Source organism: Periophthalmus magnuspinnatus, chromosome 18 (genome assembly GCF_009829125.3).
Source record: "Periophthalmus magnuspinnatus isolate fPerMag1 chromosome 18, fPerMag1.2.pri, whole genome shotgun sequence".
Lineage (NCBI taxonomy): Eukaryota > Metazoa > Chordata > Actinopteri > Gobiiformes > Gobiidae > Periophthalmus > Periophthalmus magnuspinnatus.
This window is the reverse complement of record NC_047143.1, coordinates 9,269,566-9,296,001: the sequence shown is the minus strand read 5'-3', so window position 1 is coordinate 9,296,001 and position 26,436 is coordinate 9,269,566. Positions and strand designations below refer to the sequence as shown.

Genomic DNA, 26,436 nt, shown 5'->3' with positions numbered 1-26,436 from the left:
TTCCTTAGTATAGCAGTAAACTTGTCTTGCACTTGCACAAATGTTTAAAAAAATACAACATGCATTCTTACTGTGACTGAGGTTGCCAGAGGTTACAGATATGACAAGCAACTTGGCAATAACATGTCCATGATGGTGTCCCATACAGGCTCAAGGCATTTACACAGAATAAGTTTATGATTACTGCAGTTTTATTTTTTGCCTTTTTTCATATATTTTAAAAAATAATCTATCTAAAGATGGTCTAAATGCAAAGTCTGATGGGTGCTGAACCTGCTGTGACGGTGTTAGCTGCAGCTTTGCTCAGAGTGATCCAGAGAATGAGCGAAGGTTAGTGATGTTGACAGCACAGGTGCAGATGACATTGAGTGGTGGCATGGAGGCATCACCTACCTACAGGCCCAAAAAGCTCCGTCGCATATGGAATAAAATCTGACCACAGAACAGGCAGAACACAAAAAAACAGGGAGGAGGGGTAAAAACAAAGTAATTGGGAGGATAACTTAACATAAGGCATGCAGCATTTTTCCACACATCGTTCAGTAAGTTTTGTGGGTTTTGTGTGTTTTGACAATAAGTAAGGAGAGTGTTGGAGCAACCCTGGGTGTGCCAAAGAAGATGTGTGAAGAGATTTGCTGTGATGAATAGGGTCAGTAAGGGTTCAAGACGGTGGTCAGTTATTTGTGTGGCTTAAAGTGCACATGACAGGTTTTCATGTTTTATATATTTTGTTTGGTGGTAAAAATTTATCATATTCATGCAAGAGTCAGTTTGTGAAGAATAGCTGAAAACAAAACGTTCAGAAATAAAGGAAGTAGCTGTGAATTCTTAAAAAGAAATTCCTTTATCTATGTCTACACAAAATTCCATCCATAATGCAAAAAATGCAGTTTAAACATCTATTTAAGAAAATAAAGGCCTTGTCATTAAAGCCACAGCATGTAACTTTTTAGCAAAAAATAAGTAAAAATTAAGATTGATTTTATTATTATTATTATTATTATTATTATTATTATTATTATTAGTATTAGTATTAGTAGTAGTATTAGCATTATTAGTATTATTATCATTATTATTTTGTATTTATTGCACTGAAAGATGTAGAAAAACTGAATGAATCTGGGCTTGCATCTCCACAGCCCAGGCTCTTATTTGGCCTGGAGGAGGGCCTACTCCTACTTGGTTCCATGGAAATCTTGTTCCTTTGGCTATCATCCACAATATGGCATAAAACATATCTTCTTTTTCTTTCCATGACGTATGACGTATCACTTCCAGAAAGTTACATACTGTACCTTTAAGTTTAACTGTCAAATCTTAACTATTGTGTAAATTGTGTCACATCTACTGCCCAGGTCCAACAAGGAACTACAATGATACTTCACAAAAATGGTCAAACTTGTAAAACTAGATTAGAAGCAAAATCTTAAATGTAATTGTGATAACTATGTTTAAATGAAATACGTTGACTAATCTGTCATATGCACTTCAAGGAAAACTAGGCAGGGACACCTGACACTAGAGTGACATTCACCTTGTACCCTCTGCAGCTTGGTGCGTCCAAACGCCATGGGCAGGTTCAGGGGGATGAAGTGCTCGTGATTGCATACGGTCATGAGGAATTCAAATTTCATCTCAGACAGCGCCTGGAACATTATAACAAAGCATAAGTAAAACAGAGACACATGCAAAACATTAGATAACTCAGAGGCAAGATTTGCAAGTCAAAAGAAGATATTTGGACATAAACAGACTTGATAAACAATAGTTGAATGTTAGGTTTAACAAGGAAGCAACCCTTTAATGTCAGAATAACACGACGTTGGGAAGTGTGTGGAAAAAAAAATAATACAAAATTCTAGGCAATCACAATTATTTAAAATTTCCAAAAAAAGCTGACATGTCCCACCGGGAGGAGACCTGGGGAAGACCCAGGACACGCTGGAGGGACTATGTCCCTCGACTGGCCTGGGAATGCCTTGGGGTCCCACAGGAGGAGCTGGAGGACGTGTCCGGGGTGAGGGAAGTCTAGGAGTACCTGCTTAGACTGCTGCCCCGTGACCCGGCCCCGGATAAGGCAAAGAAAATGGATGGCTGGATGGATGGCTGACATAATGGCACACACCTTACTAAACTGCATTTACTGTATTCTACATTTTTGGTAATATTTTTAGTAGTTTGTGGTAAGAAATGTGGTGAGGATGAATTACAAACTGAAAACAAGCAGTAGCTAAATAAATTATGTAATATTCTTAAAAATATTCTACAAATAAATGTGCCAGTTTGAATTAAAGGAATTGTATGTATGATTTTAAATTCCATAAACATAACCTATCAAACCTAACATTTTTGGGCATGTACCTTTGGATCCTTGAAGGTGAAGGGACACATGTAATGATTGACCAGGGAAAACCCAAATCCTCTGTTCATTAAAGTCAAGCACCTCTGAAGAGAGACACAATATTTGTAACGTCAGTACAACAGTTTACAATTGTATTCATTTCAAAATACTGGCCAAAACAGTAAAAGGAACAGTGATCCGTTATTTGTACATACTGAACTTCACAGCATTAAAAGAATAATGTAGTTACAATAACCTAATCAGAAAACGCCTTTTTATTTCACTTTTTTCAATTTGTTTTTGTAACAACACAATAGCTTTTACTTAGCACAAATCTAGTTCAATACTGATACTTTGGTATCTGTCAGACTGGGATTGAAAATGGCATTAATTTCCTTAAAACATTAACTTATCACAAAATGAATCTAGTTGTGTTATGTACCTATTATTTATCCTTCACATAAATATAGAACAGCTTTGTATGAATAAAAGCTCAAACACTATCATATGTTCTGGGCCAACAGCCAGTCTTATTACATACAATTACAGGTTGAACCGGGATATCAGTGGAACCAATATCTTGAAGCCATTACCCAATTTAGCTATTTTTTTCTGAACCAGCACTGATATATTGTACTAAAACTGAATGTAGCATCATGAGATAACAAAATCCTTTATGAAATGTCTTCTTGACAATGGGACAGAGAACAAAAAAATTAAGCATTCAAAGCTGTGCCAGGTATCTTAAGCAGACCTTGATGAAGTTGGCGAGGCTGATGTTGACGGCGCGAGCCTCTTCTGGGATCTCCAAATGTCGGATGGTGATGTGGGGCATGATGGACAGGATCAGGGATTGCAGGGCCTGGTGGAAGCTCTCCGGGAACCGCTGAGTCCGGGGCATCTGAGCAAACAGGGAAAATACACATGGATGAATGTTTTATTTGGCAAGTAAAATATTAGACAGATACGAGGACGCCATCTAAAAACGAAATATTACAGCTGCAATCACCTATTCTTTTGGGTATGTGGATTAGTGTGGGACTGTAGAGAGAAACATAGGAAACAAACTCATGTTGTCACGATACTAAAATTTCAAACTCAATTTTGATACTAAGGCATAGACTCATACTTAATACAGATTCCAATACCACAATGGTAATAAAAAAACACTCTTTAGTTAGACAATAGAATGTGAATAGAATTTTTAAACATTAAATAATAGTACGTTCTTTTATATTACCATGTGGCTTTATATCTGTTTAATTCTTGAGCCATCCAGGTAGGTTCCATAGTCTATGTGGTCTTATACCTGGTCTGATACAGCTCAAGATCATTCTAAAGCTACTCAGGAAAGACTCATTTTTGCCCTGTGAAATTTAATGTTTTTAGTATCGATACCTAGTCAAATGAGTATCTAGCTTCGACATTAGTTTTAGTATCAATTAGCGTCTGATCGTCAATGTTTTTGACAACCCTACTTAACCTCCTGCTCTTGCCCAACATTTGAATAGTGATTTACAAAAACTATTAAGACCCTGAACACAGCAACATTTGTCCTGAATGTAAAAACTAAATGAGAAACAACAATTGTGCCTCTTGGAACAATGTGTCTTGTGTGAAGAGCTGCTGACTGGAGCAGGAAGAAAAATAAAAAAAATTAAAATGAAATATTCTAAACATTCTAAACTGTTAAAAAATGAATATATATAATATATTTGCATTGTTGCCGTTCTTGTGTGCTGTTATTCTTCTTCTAAAAATTTGCATTGTGGCCTAGACAACCCAAAATGTGTTGTCCACATTTGAGGACGCCAGGTCTCAGGAGGTTAAGCCAATACTCCATACACTATATATACCCGTGGACAAAGTTGTTGACAAAAGTAATAATAAATAAAAATTCTATGAAACTAAACCAATGAAAGTCAGACATTGCTTTTCAACCATGCTTCAACAGAATTACTTAAAAAATAAAGTCATCAAACAGGCCTGGACAAAAATGATGGTACCCTTGGAAAACACTGAAAATAATGTGACCAAAGGGACATGTTAATCCAAGGTGTGTCCACTAATTAGCATCACAGGTGTCTACAATCTTGTAATCAGTCACTGAGCCTATATATAGGGCTACAGGCCACTATGCTGTTTGGTGACATGGTGTGTACCACACTCAACATGGACCAGAGAAAGCAAAGGAAAGAGTTGTCTCAGGAGATTAGAAAGAAAATTATAGACAAGCATATTAAAGGTAAAGGCTATAAGACCATCTCCAAGCAGCTTATGTTCCTCTGACTACAGTAGCACATATTCAGAAATTTAAGATCCATGGGACTGTAGCCAACCTCCTTGGACGTGGCCACAGGAGGAAAATTGATGACAAATCAAAGAGACGGATAATACGAATGGTAACAAAAGAGCCCAGAAAAACTTCTAAAGAGATTAAAGGTTAACTTCAAGCTCAAAGAACATCAGTGTCAGATCGTACCATCTGTCGTTGTTTGAGCCAAAGTGGACTTAATGGGAGATGACCAAGGAGGACACCATGGTTGAAAACAAATCATAAAAAAAGCCAGATTGGAATTTGCCAAACTACATGTTGACAAGCCACAAAGCTTCTGGGAGAATGTCTTATGGACAGATGAGACAAAAATTTAACTTTTTGCCAAGGCACATCAGCTCTATGTTCACAAACAGAAATATGAAACATATCAAGAAAGGAACACTGTCCCTACTGGGAAACATGGAGGAGGCTCTGTTATGTTCTGGGGCTGTTTTGCTGCAATCTGTGCAGGGTACAATGAAATCTCAAGACTATGAAGGGAGAGAGAAATGTGCTGGCCAGTGTCAGAAAGTTCGGTCTCAGTCGCAGGTCATGGGTCTTGCAACAGGACAATGACCTAAAACACACAGCTAAAAACACCCAAGAATGACTAAGAGGAAAACATTGGACTATTCCAAAGTGGCCTTCTATGAGCCCTGACCTAAATCCTATTGAGTATCTTTGGAAGGAGCTGAAACATGCCATCTGGAAAAGGCACCCTTCAAACCTGAGACAACTGGAGCAGTTTGCTCATGAGGATTGGGCCAAAATACCTGCTGAGAGATGCAGAAGTCTCACTGACAGTTACAGGAATCATTTGATTGCAGTGACTGCCTCAAAAGGTTGTGCAACAAAATATTAAGTTAAGGGTACCATCATTTTTGTCCAGGCCTGTTTCATGAGTTTATTTATTTTTTATAATTCTGGTGAAGCATGGTTGAAAAGAAATGTCTGACTTTCATTGGTTAAATTTCACATTCACATTTCACATTTTTATTATTACTTTTGTCAGATTCAAGTTATTTCTGTGACAATTGTGAGTTCTTCTTTCATTAACTGATGGGTACCAGCAATTTTGTCCATGTGTGTAACTTTTCTGCTTTTCTTAAAAGAAGTGGATCCCATGGAAGTGATGCCACTCAGTCAAGTTACAGGTGAGATTTGTGGAGAGTTTCACTGTAAAGAATGCATGTTTTTCACAGTATTTTTGAGCAATAATGACATTCAAAAAGAAATGGTGACATTTCTTTTTCCCAGAAAAGTTAAGCACCTTTTAAAAGAATTCCTTGCAACATTTTAAGACGACAACATACTATGTAAATATAGTAGCTGTAGTGCATATTTGCATTATGGCTACAGACTAGAAGCAAACCTTGAGCCCATATTCACAGTTGAAAAACCCCAGGCACGTATAGGCCCAAATGTGTAATATCAAACTGTAAATATTTATTTTTGCCGTCTAAAAACAACATTGAGAAATGATACTCTGAAAAAAATAAATACTTTAAATGTGATTTTCAATTACAGTCAACAAAAAGAGTCAATAACCAACCTTCATGCGGTTTCCATCTTGTAGATACTGAGCCATTGACTTAGCCATTGTTTCAAAGAAAAACCAAGAATACTAAAAAGAGAAAAATATCACATTTTAGGCATGAAAATACTTACAAAATAAATGATACAAACAAAAAATGTACAACATCACATTTGCCAATTGAAATTAACACACTGTACTTGCTTTTGATGTATTTCAAGTGTGCTCTGCTGGTCATTTAGAGAACTACAACACATAGTGAACATAGTGGGGAGATTGAGACTAGACCTTGAGCAATTTGTTGCTGGTATTGAAGTCTGCAGTTTGCTTCAGCACAGCAGTGACAGCAGTTGCCAACACCTCATGAGTGCTGGATGAGCTCCCTGATGAAGGACTAGTTACAAAGACGTACTGGAAAAATAAGAAATACAAATTACAACGTGAAGAGGAAATAAGTTTCTTAGGGTCATTTGAAAAAAATATAAAAATAAAAATAAGTAGTTGTTTATCTATATTAGACAATATATGTCCAAGACATGATGTATTACCAGTCAGCTTTTGTTAGACAATTACGAACTACTAAATCATTCTACTAAGAAGACAAGTGGAATAAACCAGTTTGTAATTTATTCATAAATATCTGGCCCAGTAATATTACAATTTTGATTCATAGTTGAAGAAAAGCTCCCCAAAAATTATAGCATCTAGTTTAGTCAAGTTCTTTTGTCATTCTTTTATTTATTTTTTTCGGATAGAAGATTAGGCCTCTCTTACTGTGCCAATATATCGTTGAGTTTATATTCAAAATAGGGGACAAATAGCTTCTAGACTCAATGTTCGCAATTGTCAACATTTTATTTTGATTATATTTATAATAAGTAAGCTTATTAACAAAATTCTTCTCTCGGATGATTCGGTAGCATAAATGGTGCTATTTAATGGTTTAACACACTATTTTCTGTGGCTATTTGTTGTCTGTATGTGGGTCATATTTACATTTAATACCTTGACAAAAGAGCGCAGGTAATGTTCCACCCCTTCTTCATGGCATTTGGACACTATATGTATAATCACCCTGTAATAAACATGTCCAAGTTAAACATACATTAGCACAGTATTAGTTAAACAGTTACAGCTCTGTCCTTGTGGAGACACTGACCGCAAAGAGTTGACGGCCGTCTCCTGGGTTTCTTTGGTTGCCGTGGTGAGCACCTCGAACAGCTGCATCAGCACTGTGGGCAGGAAGTGGATCATCACATGTGTCTCCATGGCGTGCAGGCACTAGATGAGGACAGAAGGGATCCAAAAGTTGTCAGGGGAACAAATAAAGCTTATAATCCAGAGAAAACAGAAACTAGGGACAACTGATATTTGACGATTTATATAGAAGTATGTAAAATCCATAGCAAAGCCAAATGCATTGAGGACAATCTAGGAACGACACATGAGCACAGAGAATGATATCACCGGATACCGATATTGGAGCTGATATTTAAACATATAAACATTCTTCTTTAACCAGACTAAAACTGAAATGTGGGCAATCTTGTGTGATACAACTGTCCCTTGTCAAAATACATTAAACAAAATTTACTTTAGAATCAATGCTCACGTAATTAGTTTTTCCATTTCAAATATTCATGATACAAAAAATTTTAAAGGGTGTTGTGATGTTGTAATATAATGTGTTGCATTACTTAACTCTTTACACCTGTGCTTGAATTTCTCTCTCACCTTCAGGTATTTTATAAGATCTGCAGGGCTGCCCTCAGAAGTCATCCTGATCAGTTGGCAGTGTTGGAAAAAGTTATGGAGATGCAAGTCCTAAGAAATTGCGAAATGTTGCCAAGATCATTTTTATATTAGTTGAAAACATCATAATATGTTTGTAATATCTGTGATAGAATACAATACCTGAGCGTATATGGTGGATGCTACATGAGTTCTGACTTTGAAAAGTGGTTTGGCATTTTCCACCCATTTGACGTCTGGCTGGGACTGAGATGGAAGTGAGAAGTCAGAATCTGGATATTTGGAGTTGAAAAATACTTTTAAACCAAGAAGAACTCAAAACCTTCTTGGAGTCCTGGCACAGATATCCCAGAGGTATAGTGGCTGCTACAGGTAACTGCATGTCCACAGACTGCATCCTTCCATCTTTGAGTAAAGGCATCCATGAGTAACCCACTGAAAACAAAACAGGCCACTATGTATAATAAACATTGTAATTTGTTCAGTGCAATATAGACAAACATATACAGAAGTGACAAAGCATATACAGTACGTAACATTATATGGGTTGTAGAGATGACAAAGACATGTGGGGACTAAAGTGCTATTTAAAACTGTGTGTGATAAGATTGTGTTGGCGCGTATGTATGTATTAGGGTTGTCAAAAGCATTGAAAAATGTATCGATACTAAAACTAGTGTCAAAACTAGATACTCATTTGAGCAGGTATCGATACTAAAAAGTCACATTCACAGGACAAAAATGAATCTTTCCTAAATAGCACAAGTATACAGTGAACAAGTATAAAGCTACTAGTATATGCCCATGGACCAAATAAGGCCACAAGGTAATATAAAAGAAAGAACTACAATTTATTGTTGAAAATCACATTCTATTCTCTAAAGAAAGAGTGTTTTTATTATCATTGTGGTATCGAAATCAGTATTGAGTATTGAGTCTACTCCTGAGTATCGAAATAGAAATTTTAGTATTACGAAGACAGTAGTGTGCATGTATGTGTGATTTTGCGTGGTTTGAATGAGCTGAGGTGGGGACATCAGAGAAGAGTGATAATAGTATTAATTCATATGTAACTGAAGCTGAAGCTTACCCAGTGTCTCTACCCCCTCTCTCTTCTTGCTGCTAGTCTTACTGCTGGACTCGCAGCTGATGTGATAGAAAGTGAAGAGGATGTGGTGTTTCTCATGCACGTGGACAGGCAGTTCAACTTTGATCTGTAAAACAAATTAAACATCTCATATCTGTAAATGTATTAAAAATACCTTCAGCTCCCTATTGTATGCAACATTTTGAGGACTTTTTCCCATTCAAAAGATTTTTTTACTATTAATTGCTATGGCAACGGTCCTTATTTATTCTGAAAAAAAAAGTAGTAATCATGTGCGTACCAAGTCCAGCAGGAGGCAGCATTGGCTAGTAAATAGTTGAACTTTGTAACTCAGATTGGCAGGAAATGAGACATGAAAAATACATCAGCAGAAATTACCTGAGTTGCTAAATATTTAATGACAAAGCAATGTGTCACTCTGTTAATATGTCAGGTAGCAGTATGTACACATACAAGCCAAGGGCATTATGGGAGGAAGTGCAGTCATTCTGTGAGCTTGCAGGTGAATAGGGCCAGTCTGACGCTAATCCTGTAGATATGAGGGACATATGGAGCCCTCGGTTTTCATCCACTTAAATATGTCATTTAGGGTCAGCCCCTGTCTGATTCTCATACAGACTTATGGGGATTATCAAAAGACATGCAAGAGGCAAAATGTGAGGACATGCTTGGGATTGTGTACCACAAACCATGCTGTTAAAGTACAACCAAAATAACCTATAATAAGTAACAATCTTTTGTTTTCAGCTGACTCCATTTTCATGAATGGTTGGCATAGCTAGTTGTGTTCAGTGATCAGTGTCAGACAAGCTTTAAAGGAACTGTATGTAGCCTAAGCAACATACTGTTCCTTTAAAAAGGTACAACAAAGGTACAACAATCACTACTGAATCAGGGTTGCCAGTGCCTTAACCTGCAGACAGAGGACATATACAAGTTTTTCTCTCTCTCTCTCTCTGATCTAAATCATTACTGCCTAAACCCCAGCACGCCCTTTTATGTTTAAATCAACAATCGTTGAAAACCAAAACACCAAATTATAACAAAAACCTGGCCATCATGTCCAATGTTTTTGTTTTGTAATGTCATTCCAATTGAATAAATTAGCATTATAGTTGTAAAAGCTATATTTGATTTGAAGATGTTTACCTTGTATTTGGGGACAGTCATGTTTATGGTATTTAATCCTTACATACAGTTCCTTTAAACAAACACTGATATGTGATGTTTCAGTTTTACCCATATTACAGACTTTCTGCAATATTCTATGGCTAAAAGACAATTTACCTGGAAGACTATGGGACACTTGAATGACTAAAGGATTTCAATTCAAGTTGCGCATGTTGCTAATGCAGTTGTGCTATTTCGGGTACAGCTCACCTCATCGTAGAACTCAGGGCTCTGATTGTGGTGCAGAACAGCTGCGTAAGCACTGCTGGTGAAGAGTGAGTCTCCTGGCTTGCCATAGATGCACTGAAAGAAAAGCAAGTGGGTCAGTAATCAAGTTAAGCATTAGTGGCAAGTTTAAACATGAACGAGCCTCTTGTTAGAAGTTCTATTCTTTGCTAGTGTGGTTGAGAATAATTTAATAACTGATATTGAGAGACTTATCATTTTTGTCATTTTACATCAACTCCTGTAATAATTTCTTTTAAGTGACACTGTTGATTCAGTTGGCTTCAACTTTCTCAAAAAGTACACAGTAGAAAAACAGTGTTTCCCAATATTCAGTTACGACTACGGTGGCACAAATTATTTAATGTTAATAATTTTCTCTCTTTTGATACAATTGCTGAAGTACAAATGTCACTTATTGCCTCTATTCCATATGTAAAAGTAAATAGAAAAAACAATATTTCCATGGAAACAAGCAGGAGGAGGCCCTCCCCCAGAACCAAGTTTAGTGTATTTTTTGGCTAAAAAAGGAAATACTGTGATTTTAGGCAGTATCTTTTAATTTTATAGTTATTTTTGTAACCTTATAACAATGTAATGAGCAACAAAGTTTGCTTTTGTTACGTTAATATAGAGTCCAAGTTGGTTAGGGGGAGAATTTTAGATGTTTTTTGTTTTGTTTTTTAGATGTTGGGGCACCATATAATCTCCCTATTAATGGGAAACATCAGAGTAAAAATTTTCATAATAGTTGTAGTTGTTTGTTACACCCCCACCACACCAGATCTAAATGCCACTGTAAGATTTATGGATGCACACAGTTCAACAACTGAGAATTGTTCAGTAAAAAAATTAACTGAAGTAAATTCAGATAAATGTGCCATGACCACGATATAAATAAAAGACATGGCTGTTTGAACAATTTCAGCTAATGACTTTCTCCACACAAAGAAGAGGAACTATGTAAATTGTTCATGCTGTAAATATTGTTACGGTAATATTGTTTGCATATTCATTTGTAAATGTCATTTAAATATTTTTATGTGTAATATGGTGTTAATGGTTCATAATGCACATGTGAGTGGAAAATCACAGAACTCTCATCTTCATAGTAAAAGAAAAATTCAATCTGTCAACGATTTGAATGTTGCTTTTACTATGGATCATACCAGGACAATTGAGGGATTACACATACCTCTCTTCATCTTCCAAAACCCCCACTCAACTTTGGCCAAGGTAGCACTCATGACTTCAGCTCACTGGTTTAAATGTCCCGCTCAAATGTAGGTGGGTGGTTTCAACAGAAAATACAAAATACACTTCTGACCAGACCTAAAAGAGTTCAGCCCCTACCTTTGACCAGAGAAGACAGAGAGATAGAGTATGTCCTCAGTTTAGACTCAGAACAAAGGACAAAAGAGAGAGAAATCTAATTTCTTAGTTCTCTTTCCAAATTTAATGCCCGTTGTTTTATCTGTTTTAATTCCAAATTTACTGCATCTGATGTGATCAAAAGCACAGCTTAATTTTTTTTCCAAAGTATTTGCATTTTTGTAGTCAAGAACTGATTGGATTCAAGCCTTAATCTGCGACCTGTGCTGCTGTTCAGACCTCATAGACACTAGAAAGGCATCTCCTTATACAGAGAATATAGCGTTCTTTCAGCCTGACACTGCCTGAGCCTGGAGATATTGTATCACTTTGGCAATGTCCGTCTCTTCAGGCCCCGATGATATCAGACCTCCCAACCATTGGATCTCTGAACCACACCATGACCTCTGTGCTCCCCACTTGTATGTCCACATATCAGAGTGGCTTAATCAATTTAGACTCAACACATAACCTTAGATAACTCTTGGGCATCTTATGTAATCTTTAATCTTTAGTGTAGACCACACTCATCTGCATATTTCATATTCAAATTCCGTCTGTTTAACATAATAATATTCATAAACCACAATTTAGCTTTGGTGGGGGTAAATAATACAGTGGCTTGCAAATGTATTCATCCCCCTGGAACTTTTTCACATATTGTCACGACACAACCACAACTTGAAATACATTTTCTTTGCATTTTATGTGAATGAGTAACACAAAATGGCATACAAGTGTGAAGTGGAAGGAAATATTTTACAAGATTTCCATTTTTTTTTTTTTATTAAACAAACTTAAACGTGCAGCATGCAAAAGTATTCAGCCCCCTTTTTTTTGAATACAACAAATTGCTTTTAGAAGTTGCCTGTTGATTTTGGTAAGATTGAATGTTGACCTAATAACTAAAAAAAGTCTTGTCTCAGTATAAATGCAGCTGTGCTGTGAAGGCCACAGAGGTTTGCTAAGCGTGTTGGGGAGCAAACCACAAAATGAAGTCAAAGGAGCACACAAAACAGGTCAGAAAAAAGATGTGGTGAAGTTTAAAGCAGGGCTTCGATCTAAAAAGATTTCCTAAGCGTTGAACATCTAAAGAAGCACTGTTCCGGAAATGGAAAGAGTATGGCACAACTGCAAACCTACCCAGACATGGCCGTCCACCAAAACTTACAGAATGAACAAGAAGAGCACTCATCAAAGATGCAGCCAGGAGGCCCATGGTGACTCTGAAAGAGCTGCAGAGATCCACAGCTCAGGTGTGGGAATCTGTTCACAGGACAACTATTAGTCGTGCATTACACAAATCTGGTCTTTATGGAGGAGTGGCAAAAAGAAAGCCGTTGTTGAAACCATCCATAAGAAGTCTTGTTTACAGTTCGCTAGAAGTCATTTGGAAGACACAGCAAACATGTGGCAGAAGGTGTTCTTGTCCGATGAGACCAAAATAGAACTTTTTGGCCTAAAAGCAAAACGCTACGTGTGGAGAAAACACTAACACTGCACATCACTCTGAATACACCATCCCCACAGTCAAACACAGTGGTGGTGCATCATGTTGTGGGGGTGCTTTTCTTCAGCTGGAACAGAGAAGCTTGTCAGGGTTGATGGGAAGATGGATGGAGGTAAATACAGGACAATCTTGGAAGAAAACCTGTTGGAGTCTGTAAAAGACTTGAGACTGGGGCAGAGGTTCACCTTCCATCAGGAGAACGATCCTAAACATAAAGCCAAAGCGACAATGGAATGGTTTAAAACAAAACATATTCATGTGTTAGAATGGCCCAGTCAAAGTTTGGACTTAAATCCAATGAGAATCTGTGGCAAGATCTGAAAACTGCAGTTCACAAATGGTCTCCATCAAATCTGACAGAGCTTGAACTGGTTTGCCAGGAAGAAAGGGCAAAAATTTCAGTCTGTAGGTGTGCAAAGCTGGTGAAGACATACCCCAAAAGACTTGCAGCTGTAACTGCAGCAAAAGGCAGTTCCACAAAGTATTGACTTAGGGGGGCTGAATACATTTGCATGCTGAACTTTTTAGTTTAGTTTTTTTTTTTGTTATTTTTTTTATCTGAAATGATGTATAATTTTCTTTGTACCATTTTGTGTTACTTATTCACATAAAATACAAATGAAAAAATATTTAAATTTGTGGTTGACTTGACAAAATTTGAAAAAGTTCCAGAGGGATCAATACTTTTGCAAGCCACTGTATGTTACAAGAATTCACAAAACTTCTAAGAATTGTTTAATAAATTATTAATGTCATTGCGACTCTGAGCATTGTTAATGTTTCTCAACTTTTATTGAGTTTTGCTCCACTCAAAGGTTGCATGAGTTGTGCTTTAACTTAGAACTAAACTTAATCCAGTTTGTTATATCAGTTACACATTTTAATATCACTACAGTGTTTACAGCTATGCATATTCAATACACTTTAGAAATGTCCTAAAGGACATGCACAGGTGGGTATAGTAGCCAAAATTTTAACTGATGTAAGAGTAATGTTACTTCAAAATTACATAAGTAACATCTGACTTATAATTTGCAGTTAATGTAATTTGAAGGATGATACAAAAAATAATGCACAAAATGTAGTATTTTCAAAGGATAGACACAAAAATGTGAAAAACTAAATCACATCTGAAGGAGCAGTGCAAGAAACACAGATTTTAGCACTCTGAGATTTCTCTAAAATGTAAAGTGCAATACAAATAAAATGTATTATTATTATTATTAGATGTTCCAATCATTTAATATTGTCAACATAACTTCCCACTTCCCACTAAGAGTAGACTTACTCACAGTGTGAAGTGTCAAGTAAGAGTACTGTTACTTCAATAAAAGAAAAACTTATGTAGGAGTAAAAGCATGCTGTTAGAAAAGTACTTTTTCAAAGTTACTCCAGTAATGTAACTGAGTATTACGCACCTCTGAGAACATGTTACAATTTGAATGTTTATATTGCCCAAAAGTATAAAGGAATTTCCTCAAATGGGATTTTTTCCCACAACCCCCCTAAGCTCCCCTTGAGGTAATTAGATCTTGTGAGGTGTGTCACTGCAGCTCAGTGTTAGTACACAACTGCATCCCTCAGTGCAGCACATGGTTCATTTAAAACCAGAGTACAACCAAAATTCCTCAGACATGGTTTAAATGCTTGTATGGCATTCTCTTCCTGTGGGCAGTGTACATCAGAGGCATAAGTGTTTTGGTGTTCCACCCGCTCACCTGCTAGTAAAATGGAAAGCCTCATGCTGTGAAAAGAAGTTTGTTTCCACCCATAAATATTTAGTATGTATGCAGAAAGACTGGCAGTATATTATAGGCTTTCACCGGTAATAAGCACCTTGTTCAGGCTTTTTATATACCCCATAACTGCCTCTTGAATACATTTTGCCCTGTACTAAACTAATACGTAACATTTACTCATTATAAACTCCATATATCTTTGTGTATTATCATCATGGTTAAGCGTCCTTTTTTAATAAATGCCATTTGTTTAATGTTACCCAACTCTTACCAGTGCAGAATGGGGCAGTAACCCTTTGGTTGTTTAAGACACCATTGGTCGATGGTGTCTTAAGCCCGCCACACACTACAGGATCATTTCTGCAATTTAGGACCGAATTTGCTTCTCCTCGACATCGGGGAGGTGTGACCCAATTTTAGGTCTTTGTGAATTTTAAGCCGATTCACTCCTCATGTGTGTGATGTCATTGCGACTGAGCAGCTCAGACATATCTTAACCACAAAACATCACCACCACTGCACCAGCCAATAAAACAGAGCATCGGGGCAAACAGAGTGATGGACACAGAGTCACAAGATACAAACTCAAGCTCCAGAAATTGCGAAAAATAATTAGGCAACTCTATTACTCAGGTCTTGTAAATTTGTAGTTAGACTACATCAATCCAGTACATATTATCCATTAGAATTTGTCCTCCGCAAATAATTACACCAGGTTCACAAAATGGTGCAATTAATCCAGTTTGAAGCATTCTTTAACAGTAAATCCACGCTGTCCCGATCTGAGTGAAGCTGCTTCAAATAAGCATTAGTAAATATGACTCTACTTCCTTTGTTTGTTTTTTTGGGGTTTTTTTTATCAACCTTCAGTGAATTAAAAAGCACTTATCTGAACCATTGTCCCATATTCCACAAATAATAACAGGTTTGATTTGAATCTAAAGTAGAATCTTGATCTGATCTTCTGAACACTTTAATCTCAAAGGGAGTCATTTTACTCTAGACAGGAAAAAGCTGACTAGGTGTACTAGCTTTGTTAGCTTGTTTTTTAGCTTGTGGTGCGTCCTTGTGCTTGAAGATTTAAAGTCTCATACAATTCTCCTCATATTTGGGATCTGTGATTTTGTTGCATGTTTTAAAATCGTTTAAGACTGAAAAATCCTGTAATGTGTGGTGGGCTTTAGTTGAGCAAAACTTGTATTAGTTGACTAATTTTATTTAGCACTCCTGTACAGTTGTAGGCTTTTAGTCAACTAATCACTCGATGGGGCATGTGTTTAGACGTCTAAGAATTTCTTTAGACGACTACAGCCCCGATGTGAAAATATGTGTCACAGGAAACTTGCACTGTTTTAATCATGTAACCTAGAATAAGATTTATTAATATAAAATGAAATAATTATGAATTCTAAAACTAAAAATACGTATACAAATTACCTACTGCTTTACTTACAAATCAGTCAGTATCAATCCAGATATCTAGTCATTTTAAATGTATCACATTTTCATACACAGATTTTAATTCTCTTAATACAACTCACCTTTAAAGGGGTTGCTCCTTCTTCATCAGAGTCTCTGAACTGGATACACACTGCTATGTTTCTTGCCTATGACAGAAAAAAAGCAAAACATTACAAAATCAAGGCACTCTGCCAAGAACACAATCAGCGAGAGTGGTTCTGCCCATCAGTCAAACGCCCCACCGACATTGGAGCCAGGTTCACATATGAGGAGGACTTGTGCCACAGACCTTGGTGAACGTCTTCTGGTTGTCATACTTGAGCTGCAGAGGGTACACGTACAGCTGGTTCTTGTAGGTGGTAAAGGGGCAGTTGTATTTGGCCTCTTCGGGTAGAAACTCCTCCACCTCCACAGACACACGCTCACAGCTGTCCTCAAATGGCTTGACTGGGATGTAGGACGAGGTAACCGTATCTAAAGAAGAGGAAAAGAATGAATAGGTGTTACTAGGGCGGATCAGGCCAGTTTGGTGCTGTTACTATTAAAAGCAAACCATAATCTTATGATTTGATTCAAATAAATAAAAAAAAATCTACATATTTAATTTTAATTCAAGTAATAAAACATTTGTAATAGTCTCCCCAGTCTCCTGAAATGCAGTAATGTACATTCCATCCACTCTATATATATGGTTGGCCTTGTCCTCTAAGACCAACTATATCGTACTAACCTGTACTTGGGTTCAGTGGAAAAGCAACTACCTTAAAATGGGACTACACACCTAAACTCTGCCCATGTTTCAAATAGTGCTGCTAAACTGGGCGGGACCTGGATGACTAAAGAAAACAGTGATGATGGAAGAGGGGCGAGGTCTGGACATAGGAACAGTGTGACTGGTCTAACTGGTACATACACTTCAAACTTTCCCTGGCTGTAATGGGGGCAGTCTTGTGTGATGTCATGTAGTACTTGAAATTGAACTGGCCACTGGAGGCAGCAGACACTCACACCCTGTTTTGGACTGTTATTGACCACAAATTTACCAAGTTTGCATTGAAATTGCCAAATTGAAACAGTAGGTAATACTATTAACACACAATATACATAGTTTTGCAGCAAAGAAATAGTTGATTCAGTGTCAAGTTCCACTTTAAATCGCAAGATATTTTTGCATTTAAAAAAAGTCCACTGAAAAAAGAGCTTCTAAAATTTGAAATGTGCTTTGTGCACAAATTAAACAAATGAATGAAAATGAAATAAAAAAGAAACGACTTTTGCAATTTTGCATGATATACAAAGTTGAGCTCACTTGAGAAATCCGGAGGTACACATTCAATAGTAACATTCAGTTGTCCTGGGATGGCCTGGAGTTTGCTTTTCTCTGGTCTGTAAATAGACAATAGTTCTTAATTAATTCTAGTCATAGTCAATTATCAACATACACGTAGTTTTTGTTGTATGAACAGACTTTTTGATGTCAGCCAGCAGCTTCATCATGTCCTCAGTGGAGATCTTGCTGCTGTCCTGGCGATACAGAGGAGAGAACTTCCCATCCATATCCAAACTGCCCTGACCATCTTTGAACACCTGCCTGAAAATACATACAAATGAAAAAGTACTGCAACTAAGTGACTGCGGAAAGACGGGTTTTTACTGTATGTAAAAATTAATTTCAAAAGGTCTTAATAAATGCAACTGTTTGTGTTTATGCTGCAGCTTAATGGATGGCATATTGATGTACGATGAGAAATTATTTATATTTACATTGAGAATTTTCCTTCGTAAAAAATGTTTATATGTCTTAGTATTTTGGTCTGTTTGCCTGTTGGGTTGTTAAACAAGACATAATTATCATTTTGTCTGTATATAAAGTAAAGTTATTACCTATGACATGTCGATCAATATGTTGAACATTTTAAATGCAATATTGGTATCTTGAATATATGAGAATAAAGATTACTCAGACATGCATGACGTACTCTAAACACATCTTTGATTAATAATGAGGGAAAACATTGTAACGTGGTTATAAAATTTTAAACTCAGTTGCTTAATATGTCTTCTTTAACCACAGTAATTTAATTTATTCCACTGACAAATAGAAATATATGCTTCCGTACTGTGAGCGGGCTTGCATCTCCACAAACCTAACTTTTATTTGGCTCAAAGGGTTGTCTGCCTCTGCTTGTTTACATGGAAATGTTATTCCTTTAGCTACAATATTCCACAGTATATACTCAAAAACATCTCTCTCTATGGAGAATGGTCAGGAGCATGGTTTTTTAACTCACTATTTTCATGGAATCATGCAGGTGACATGCCACCTCCAGAAAGTTACATACTGTAGCTTTAAATCATGGCAAATGGTGAGTGAATGATGAGTGGAGAAGTGACAATCAGCACGTACAACCACAGTTTATGTAGAACAAGGCAAAGGTATTTTTTTGACATTATTGGAAGTTGTAGTAACAACTCTCGTGTCCTGTTTGCAACGGTAAACAGATTAACAAACCCCCCAGCTCCACTGCCGTTAGAACTAATTTCCACATCTAAGTGCAATGAGTTTGCATTGTTCTTTAATGACAAGGTTCAGGGCATTAAAAATGCCATGAATTCCACAACGCAAATAACACCTCAGCAGCCACCTAGACACTTAGAGCTGACTCACTTTGCACCTGTAACTGACAAAACTGTCCAAGAGATTGTCACCAGTCTGAGTTCATCTACATGCTGCCTCGATGTGTTACCCACTAAATTTCTAAAGTCTGTGCTCAACAGTTTGCTATCACCACTCACTCACATAGTTAATATGTCACTTCAATCTGGAACGTTCCCAAGAGGTTTGAAAACTGCGGTTATCAAGCCTCTCCTAAAGAAGAGCAGTCTTGATGCCACAATATTGAACAATTATCGACCACAGTATTGAACAATTACTGACCAATCTCAAATCTGCCGTTTTTAGGCAAAGTCCTCGAAAAAGTTGTTTACCAACAGCTTATTAACTTCCTTGAAATTAACAACTCCTTTGATGTCTTCCAATCAGGTTTTTGACCCCACCACAGCACTGAGACTGCTCTTATCAAGATGACAAATGACATCTGATGCAGGCAAAGTCTCAGTGTTGATCCTGTTAGATCTGAGTGCTGCCTTTGACACTGTCGATCATGGGATCCTCTTACAGAGACTAGAGGACTGGGTGGGCATCTCTGGTACGGCACTAAACTGGTTCAAGTCCTATTTAGAAAACAGGGAGTACTTTGTTGAAATTGGAAAATGTATATCAGATAAAATGCCCCTGACCTGTGGGATGCCCCAGGGTTCAATCCTGGGACCCCTGCTGTTCAATCTCTACATGCTGCCGTTAGGCCAGTTAATACGCAGCAATAATGTGTCCTACCACAACTATGCAGATGACACTCAGAGCTATGTCTCACTGGCAGCAGGTGAATATGGACCAGTGGATTCACTCAGCCACTGCATCCAACAGATCAGTGTGTGGATGCAAAACAACTTTCTTCTGCTAAACTCAGACAAGACTGAAGTCATCGTCTTTGGCCCACAGAAACATAGAGAAAAAGTGTCAGCAGTCACCTCCAGTCTCTCTCTAAAACCTTCAACTCAGGCTAGAAATCTAGGGGTAACAGTCTTCCTGAAGATGTGAGACAGGCCTCGACTTTGACAATGTTTAAATCCAGGCTCAAAACAGTTCTGTTCAGCTGTGCATACGACTGAAAGGTTTTTATAAAGGTTTTTATTCTGCACTCTTCTCTTTTAATGGTAATTTTATGATGATTATTTGTGATTATTTATGTTTTGATTTGTGTGATTTTAATGTCTTTCTTATTCTGTAAAGCACCTTGTGTACGAATTGTGCTATACAAATACACTCACCTAAAAGATTATTAGGAACACCTGTTCAATTTCTCCTTAATGCAATTATCTAATCAACCAATCACATGGCAGTTGCTTCAATGCATTTAGGGGTGTGGTCCTGGCCAAGACAATCTCCTGAACTCCAAACTGAATGTCACAATGGGAAAGAAAGGTGATTTAAGCAATTTTGAGCGTGGCATGGTTGTTGGTGCCAGACGGGTCTGCTCAGTTACTGGGATTTTCACGCACAACCAATTCTAGGGTTTACAAAGAATGGTGTGAAAAGGGAAAAACATCCAGTTTGCGGCAGTCCTGTGGCCAAAAATGCCTTGTTGATGCTAGAGGTCAGAGGAGAATGGGTCGAGTGATTCAAGCTGATAGAAGAGCAACATTGACTGAAATAACCACTTGTTACAACCGAGGAATGCAGCAAAGCATTTTTGAAGTCACAAAACGCACAACCTTGAGGTGGATGGGCTACAACAGCAGAAGACCCCACCGGGTACCACTCATCTCCACTACAAATAGGAAAAAGAGGCTACAATTTGCACGAGCCCACCAAAATTGGACAGTTGAAGACTGGAAAAATGTTTCCTGGTCTGATCAGTCTCGATTTCTGTTGAGACATTCAAATGGTAGAGTCAGAATTTGGCGTAAACAGAATGAGAACATGGACCCATCATGCCTTGTTACCACTGTCCAGGCTGGTGGTGGTGGTGTGATGGTGTGGGGGATGTTTTCTTGGCACACTTTAGGTCCCTTAGTGCCAATTGGGCATCGTTTAAATGCCACGGGCTACCTGAACACTGTTTCTGACCATGTCCATCCCTTCATGACCACCATGTACCCATCCTCTGATGGCTACTTCCAGCAGGATAATGCACCATGTCATAAAGCTCGAATCATTTCAAATTGGTTTCTTGAACATGACAATGAGTTCACTGTACTACAATGGCCCCCACAGTCACCAAATCTCAACCCGATAGAGCATCTTTGGGATGTGGTGGAACGGGAGCTTCGTGCCTTGGATGTGCATCCCACAAATCTCCATAAACTGGAAGATGCTATCCTATCAATATGGGCCAACATTTCTAAAGAATGCTTTCAGCACCTTGTTGAATCAATGCCACATAGAATTAAGGCAGTTCTGAAGGCGAAAGGGGGTCAAACACCGTATTAGTATGGTGTTCCTAATAATCCTTCAGGTGAGTGTAAACTTGCCTTGCCTTGTTCTCTACTATCTACATTCTTTTTGACTTTTAGCAGAAAACTAATATTATGATTTGATGCTTCTGTGTCGGCGTCTAAACATATGTATTTATTTATTTATTCATTGCAATACTGTGATTCATATGGTACAGCTGTCATACTTGGCAGCCCAGGCAAATGGCATCCTGTACTGGCCCAAGCGCTGGCACGTCTGCTTGGCTGACTTGAGCACCTTCTGAGCAGTCTGGAAATAATACAGAAGAAAATGTCAAAATAGATAAGTTTTTTTTTTATTTCAGGCTTAAAGTGCTTATGACAGGTTTTCTAATAGTACCTGTTGTAAATATTTATCATGAAAAGTACAAAAATACAGGAAGTAGCGCTAAGTTCTCTAACTGAATTGGTGGTTTTCAGATTATAGAATGTGATTATGTCATACTCCCAGATGGGGGCAAGAGCCAGTTTTTCCAATTAGCTACATTATACTTTGCCATGAAATATTCAACAGATAAATGCACAACTGTTGAACCTGATCATTTTACTTAGTGAGTAAACCTTAAAACCCACTGTATTATTATATAGTATATTATTCATTTTAGTTGCCCCCACCTGTATTAAATCTTATTGCCCTATAGACTGTTTTGATGTCATCTGAAATCCAGCAATACATCTACCTATGTCAACACTGAAAATTCTGTCCAAAATGCAAGGACAAGTAACAAGACACATTTTTCTGCTAAACTGAACCTTCATTTAACATAATAAATGTGTTGTAATTTATTTTTGTTAGTATCATCATAACTGTTTTGCAATTTAGGCAGGTTTTGGCCCTTGTTTACTGTATGGTTGGTAGGTAAGAGTTATCATTTGCACTTATTAAATGTTAAGACCTTGGTTATGTCAGATGTTTTGATGTACGGCTCCGCACAGTGAGTGATTCCATTCTGTAACACTTTTTCAACACGTGCCACCAGGAAGATGTCTGCGTGAGGGTCAGTCACAGAGAAGATTCCCTGGAAAAAAGGAGAAGCGTAGGCAGTACTTAGATGGTTGGAGTGTTTTTACAAGGCAAGTGCAAGGGAAGTGGTGCTGTAAGCTGTAGCTTCACAGGAAAACCACATTTATTTTCAGTTTGATTTAGCATGCAGACAAGTTGAGGTTCAGCAAAATAGTACTGACTACTGCAACGGTTTTCAGAAGTCAGTACTATTTTCCCCTCTTCCTTGATTGAAAAGAAAATGCATGTTATATTTTTAGGTATTAATAACTAGAAACTTTAAATTATACGCGCTGTACCAGATTTTTTTCTGTCTTAGAAATGTGAAAAACAGAGCAGTTTACAGTGGTCAAAAGTTTTTCCTCACTCACCTTATACATTCAAAGCATCCTAACTATTCCATGTGATGAGTTCATAAGTGATTAGCACAATGTCCAGATAGTTTTGCCATCACTGTAAGGCTACAAACCAGCAAAGTGCTTTGTAATACGATGCAGGCAGTACACAGCGGATATATTTTGATCTGCTTACACAATATATCTGTACTGGAGCAAGACAAATTTTGTTGAAATACATGGGGAAAAAAATCAGTGTGGCATTCTATGAAATTCCTGGCCACATCCAAAGATCGCACTTGTCCTAGTTTGGTCCTGGTTTGAATCTAGTTACAGATTCTAGTCTAGTTACAGATTCAGGCCCAGTTTTTATGGAAGTGTGAACACAACGGCTCTCTCTAAATTAACATTGTACTGACCATATACTAATAAAAGTATGCTAATGACAGAGGTAAAACCATAACTCGACAGAAAAAGAGTAGAACACATTGCTTTCCACTGCTCTCTTACTGAAGTTAGACTTTAATCTGAGCTTTATTTTAACACAATCTGAGCAAATTTGTACTGTTAAACAAGACCCTCTCAAATAACATAATAGTCATAAACTAGATAGCATTAACGTTAACATTTTTTCAGTTTCAGTCACTGAACAGGCATCACCTAAACAGGACCATGAACAATCAAACTGATCATAGCATCTGAAAAAAAAATAATTTAGTGGGAAAAAAACTCAGGCTATGTTTGCTAATGTGTTCATTATGTCACCATGGTAACTGCTGAACATTCCACCGTAGACATACATGCAGTCCCTCCCCAGCATGTTGTCACTGCAATGCATCAATTGTAAAATTGTGGGGTCTCGGCTGGCATGGCAAACAATGTATAACCCAAATATGTTAACAAAGCTCAAGGAATTATGTTCTATCCCAAACATGTTATCTCTCCTCTAACTGCTCTCATTTCCTCCATCAGATACACTGTGCACACACAAACACAGCCTCAAGTGTGCTTATACCTGCGTGGGGAACCTTAGCACCGCCTCTGCCGCCCTCTGGACTACAGGCAACCTGTTTCCCCTGCAACCAGAGTCTCCGTTCAACAACATGGCCGCCACCTCGCCTCCTCCTCCCCCTCCTCCCCCCTCTGAGGAGTCGGAGGAAGGGGAGAGTTGGCCTGAGCTGGAGTCATTCAGCATCTCCCTCACGGCGGACGGGTTCAGGTCTACATGGAAGTCGGCCGAGATCTTACAGTTTTTGGACACATCAAACAGAGCCAGGGTTATGAAGAACGGCTCCACCTAGAATCAACACAAACATGGTGGTAAAAGGATATTTTTCATTGTTTTAATTAGACTTTTTTTTTTTGTATATTCTACCCAAAACAAAATGCTCCAGGCTAGGTGGTAAGAAGTAATGACTATGTCTCGGAGAATTTGCTAATCTCTTTACTCCATTCATGCTGACATTTGCACTGTCCAATTGGAGGTTTTCAGATTCTATAATGTGCTGATGTCATACTTTCAGATGAGGGGCAAGAGTAGGTTTTTCCCAACTACTCAGCAATGAAAATCCAAAAGGTAAATGTTTAATGAGGAATTTCTATTATTCAAAGTATCCATGAACTCACTGTATTACAATAAAAACATATTTTAGATGGTCCCATCTGTGCTAAATATTACTGACCTATATTTAAATTATGGTTATTTAAGCCCAAAATGGCCATTCTTTATTTCAGACACAAGGATTGTTCTGGTCCATAACAGTAATAATGAGATCCAGAACAAAATTGTTGTTGAAAGTGAAGCCCCAGGTAATCACCATTTACTTGGTGTAATAAAACCAGATCTATACTGTCTTAAATCAAAGTCACTTCTTTATAGTGGATCTCTGCTCTTTTGAGTTCTGAGTGCTTTGTGCATCCATAAAACATTCAAAATGATGTTACGTAGCAGAGAGGACTGGACAAGGATGGCTGCAACTTCCTGACCACAAGAATGAAGCAGTTCTGTTCAGTGTCTAATGCACCAGCAGCAACACGTTCAAGATGAGGTTTTATGATTAAAGAGATACGCTCTGACAGGGGAGGGGCTCTAGAGTGCTGAGTCATCAACAAAAGCTCACAGTTCATCAGAAATAGATGTGATCTAGTATTAAAATTTGGGCAGGAGTTCGGTCCAAGATTATTTTGAATAGTACCGTGTCTAATAAGCCAGTGGACTGGATCAATGACATTACAACTTTGTGATTTGGGTAGACTGTTTGGGTATGATAATGACATTCCCAAACTAAAACAAACATGGTAGCACAAAGAGACCCACGCTGGCTGCAACTGAAAATTTTAGCAGAAATACAGATTTACAGTTTAGCATTGCCTGTGCTTTTCTCTCAACTGAAGTTAGTAAAGGTTTGATTTTATCGTCTTGTTGTGCCAATCATTCTCCATATGTATGTTTTATATCTCCCAAATGGTTTGAACTGGACCTCTACTAAATTGACAAGACTCTGGACTACGCATATGAGACTAGCCAGGTTAGACATGAATTATAAAGCAATAATATCTAGGGCAAAAGAGTGGGGGGAAATGCAGTATGTTGTGACTAAAAAGCCTTAAAAATTCATGGTTCTTGTTAGAGAATTTCCATTTCTGTGCTGCACTGACAGCTCTCAATGCCAGCTCAGTCTTTGTTATCTTAGCCTGCGTCATCAGAGGTATAATACTCCCTACAACGAAAGCATAAGCAGACTGGACTGTACTAGACTGAAATCAGAATATCTTGAGGGTTCATGTCTCTGGGTGCTGGGTCCCATACTGATAGTAAATAAAGTTCTCCTGCATTACAATTCCAGCCCCATGTCTCTTCTCTTCAACTCTCAGGCTACTACAACTTATTCTGCAACAATTTTTTTCTAATATCAAGGTTTTTGTATTTTATTTTTTTATTATATCTTAAATAATGTTAAAATCTCTTTGTGCGTAGAGTATAAATAACCGTTCGACTTCCAACATAAGTAATAATGAATTCCATATTGGTAGTCAGTGAATCAAAGTAGGTGTACACACATTGGTGAGAATGCCGTCCCCCTTGTCACTGACACAGCCCTGCAGACTGAATGTCAGGTCGTGACAGCTGACCATGATGCGCCGACCAAAGCGCTCTTCAAAGGGCTTCACATCAGGCTCAATCCCAGAGAAGTCCAGCCTCTGAAGAAGGACACAAACATGTTATAGTCTTGATCAGAGCAGAGGAAGAAATAGGCAGAAATCTATAAGGACATCAATAAAACAGAAAGAATACAGGAGTGCACGTCTCACCTGTGTCTCTGGGTCTAGAGAGAATAGCTTCTGTCTGCCCTCATTCCTGTTGATCTTATTGAGCTGGTCTGTCTCACGGGCATACTGGGGAAAAACATATAGTACAATGATATACAGTTGACAAGGCAATGTATTATAATGTGTTTAATATAGGCTTTTCAATGTATCTTTAAGGACAAAGA

The 26,436-nt window shown here is 37.8% G+C and overlaps 1 protein-coding gene across 4 annotated transcripts in view; it reads right to left on the bottom strand.

Moving 5' to 3' along the window:
• Nucleotides 1-26,436, bottom strand: part of dock11 (dedicator of cytokinesis 11) — a 104,617-nt gene that overhangs the window by 49,244 nt on the left and 28,937 nt on the right. For 2 of the 4 annotated variants that reach the window (XM_033983231.2, XM_055229045.1), the window contains exons 10-31: nucleotides 26,255-26,338; nucleotides 26,003-26,143; nucleotides 23,958-24,239; nucleotides 22,501-22,623; nucleotides 21,772-21,854; nucleotides 17,997-18,119; nucleotides 17,838-17,914; nucleotides 16,818-17,002; nucleotides 16,609-16,674; nucleotides 10,433-10,525; nucleotides 9,035-9,158; nucleotides 8,267-8,379; nucleotides 8,107-8,190; nucleotides 7,927-8,016; nucleotides 7,352-7,473; nucleotides 7,198-7,267; nucleotides 6,481-6,603; nucleotides 6,211-6,282; nucleotides 3,096-3,242; nucleotides 2,362-2,445; nucleotides 1,535-1,646; nucleotides 394-432 (exon numbers count right to left, since the gene is read on the bottom strand). In XM_033983231.2, the coding sequence (XP_033839122.1) occupies nucleotides 394-432; nucleotides 1,535-1,646; nucleotides 2,362-2,445; nucleotides 3,096-3,242; nucleotides 6,211-6,282; nucleotides 6,481-6,603; nucleotides 7,198-7,267; nucleotides 7,352-7,473; nucleotides 7,927-8,016; nucleotides 8,107-8,190; nucleotides 8,267-8,379; nucleotides 9,035-9,158; nucleotides 10,433-10,525; nucleotides 16,609-16,674; nucleotides 16,818-17,002; nucleotides 17,838-17,914; nucleotides 17,997-18,119; nucleotides 21,772-21,854; nucleotides 22,501-22,623; nucleotides 23,958-24,239; nucleotides 26,003-26,143; nucleotides 26,255-26,338 (2,437 nt within the window). The remainder of the gene's footprint in view (nucleotides 1-393; nucleotides 433-1,534; nucleotides 1,647-2,361; nucleotides 2,446-3,095; nucleotides 3,243-6,210; nucleotides 6,283-6,480; nucleotides 6,604-7,197; nucleotides 7,268-7,351; nucleotides 7,474-7,926; nucleotides 8,017-8,106; nucleotides 8,191-8,266; nucleotides 8,380-9,034; nucleotides 9,159-10,432; nucleotides 10,526-16,608; nucleotides 16,675-16,817; nucleotides 17,003-17,837; nucleotides 17,915-17,996; nucleotides 18,120-21,771; nucleotides 21,855-22,500; nucleotides 22,624-23,957; nucleotides 24,240-26,002; nucleotides 26,144-26,254; nucleotides 26,339-26,436) is intronic. The other 2 variants (XM_055229046.1, XM_055229047.1) reach the window with 1 other exon arrangement.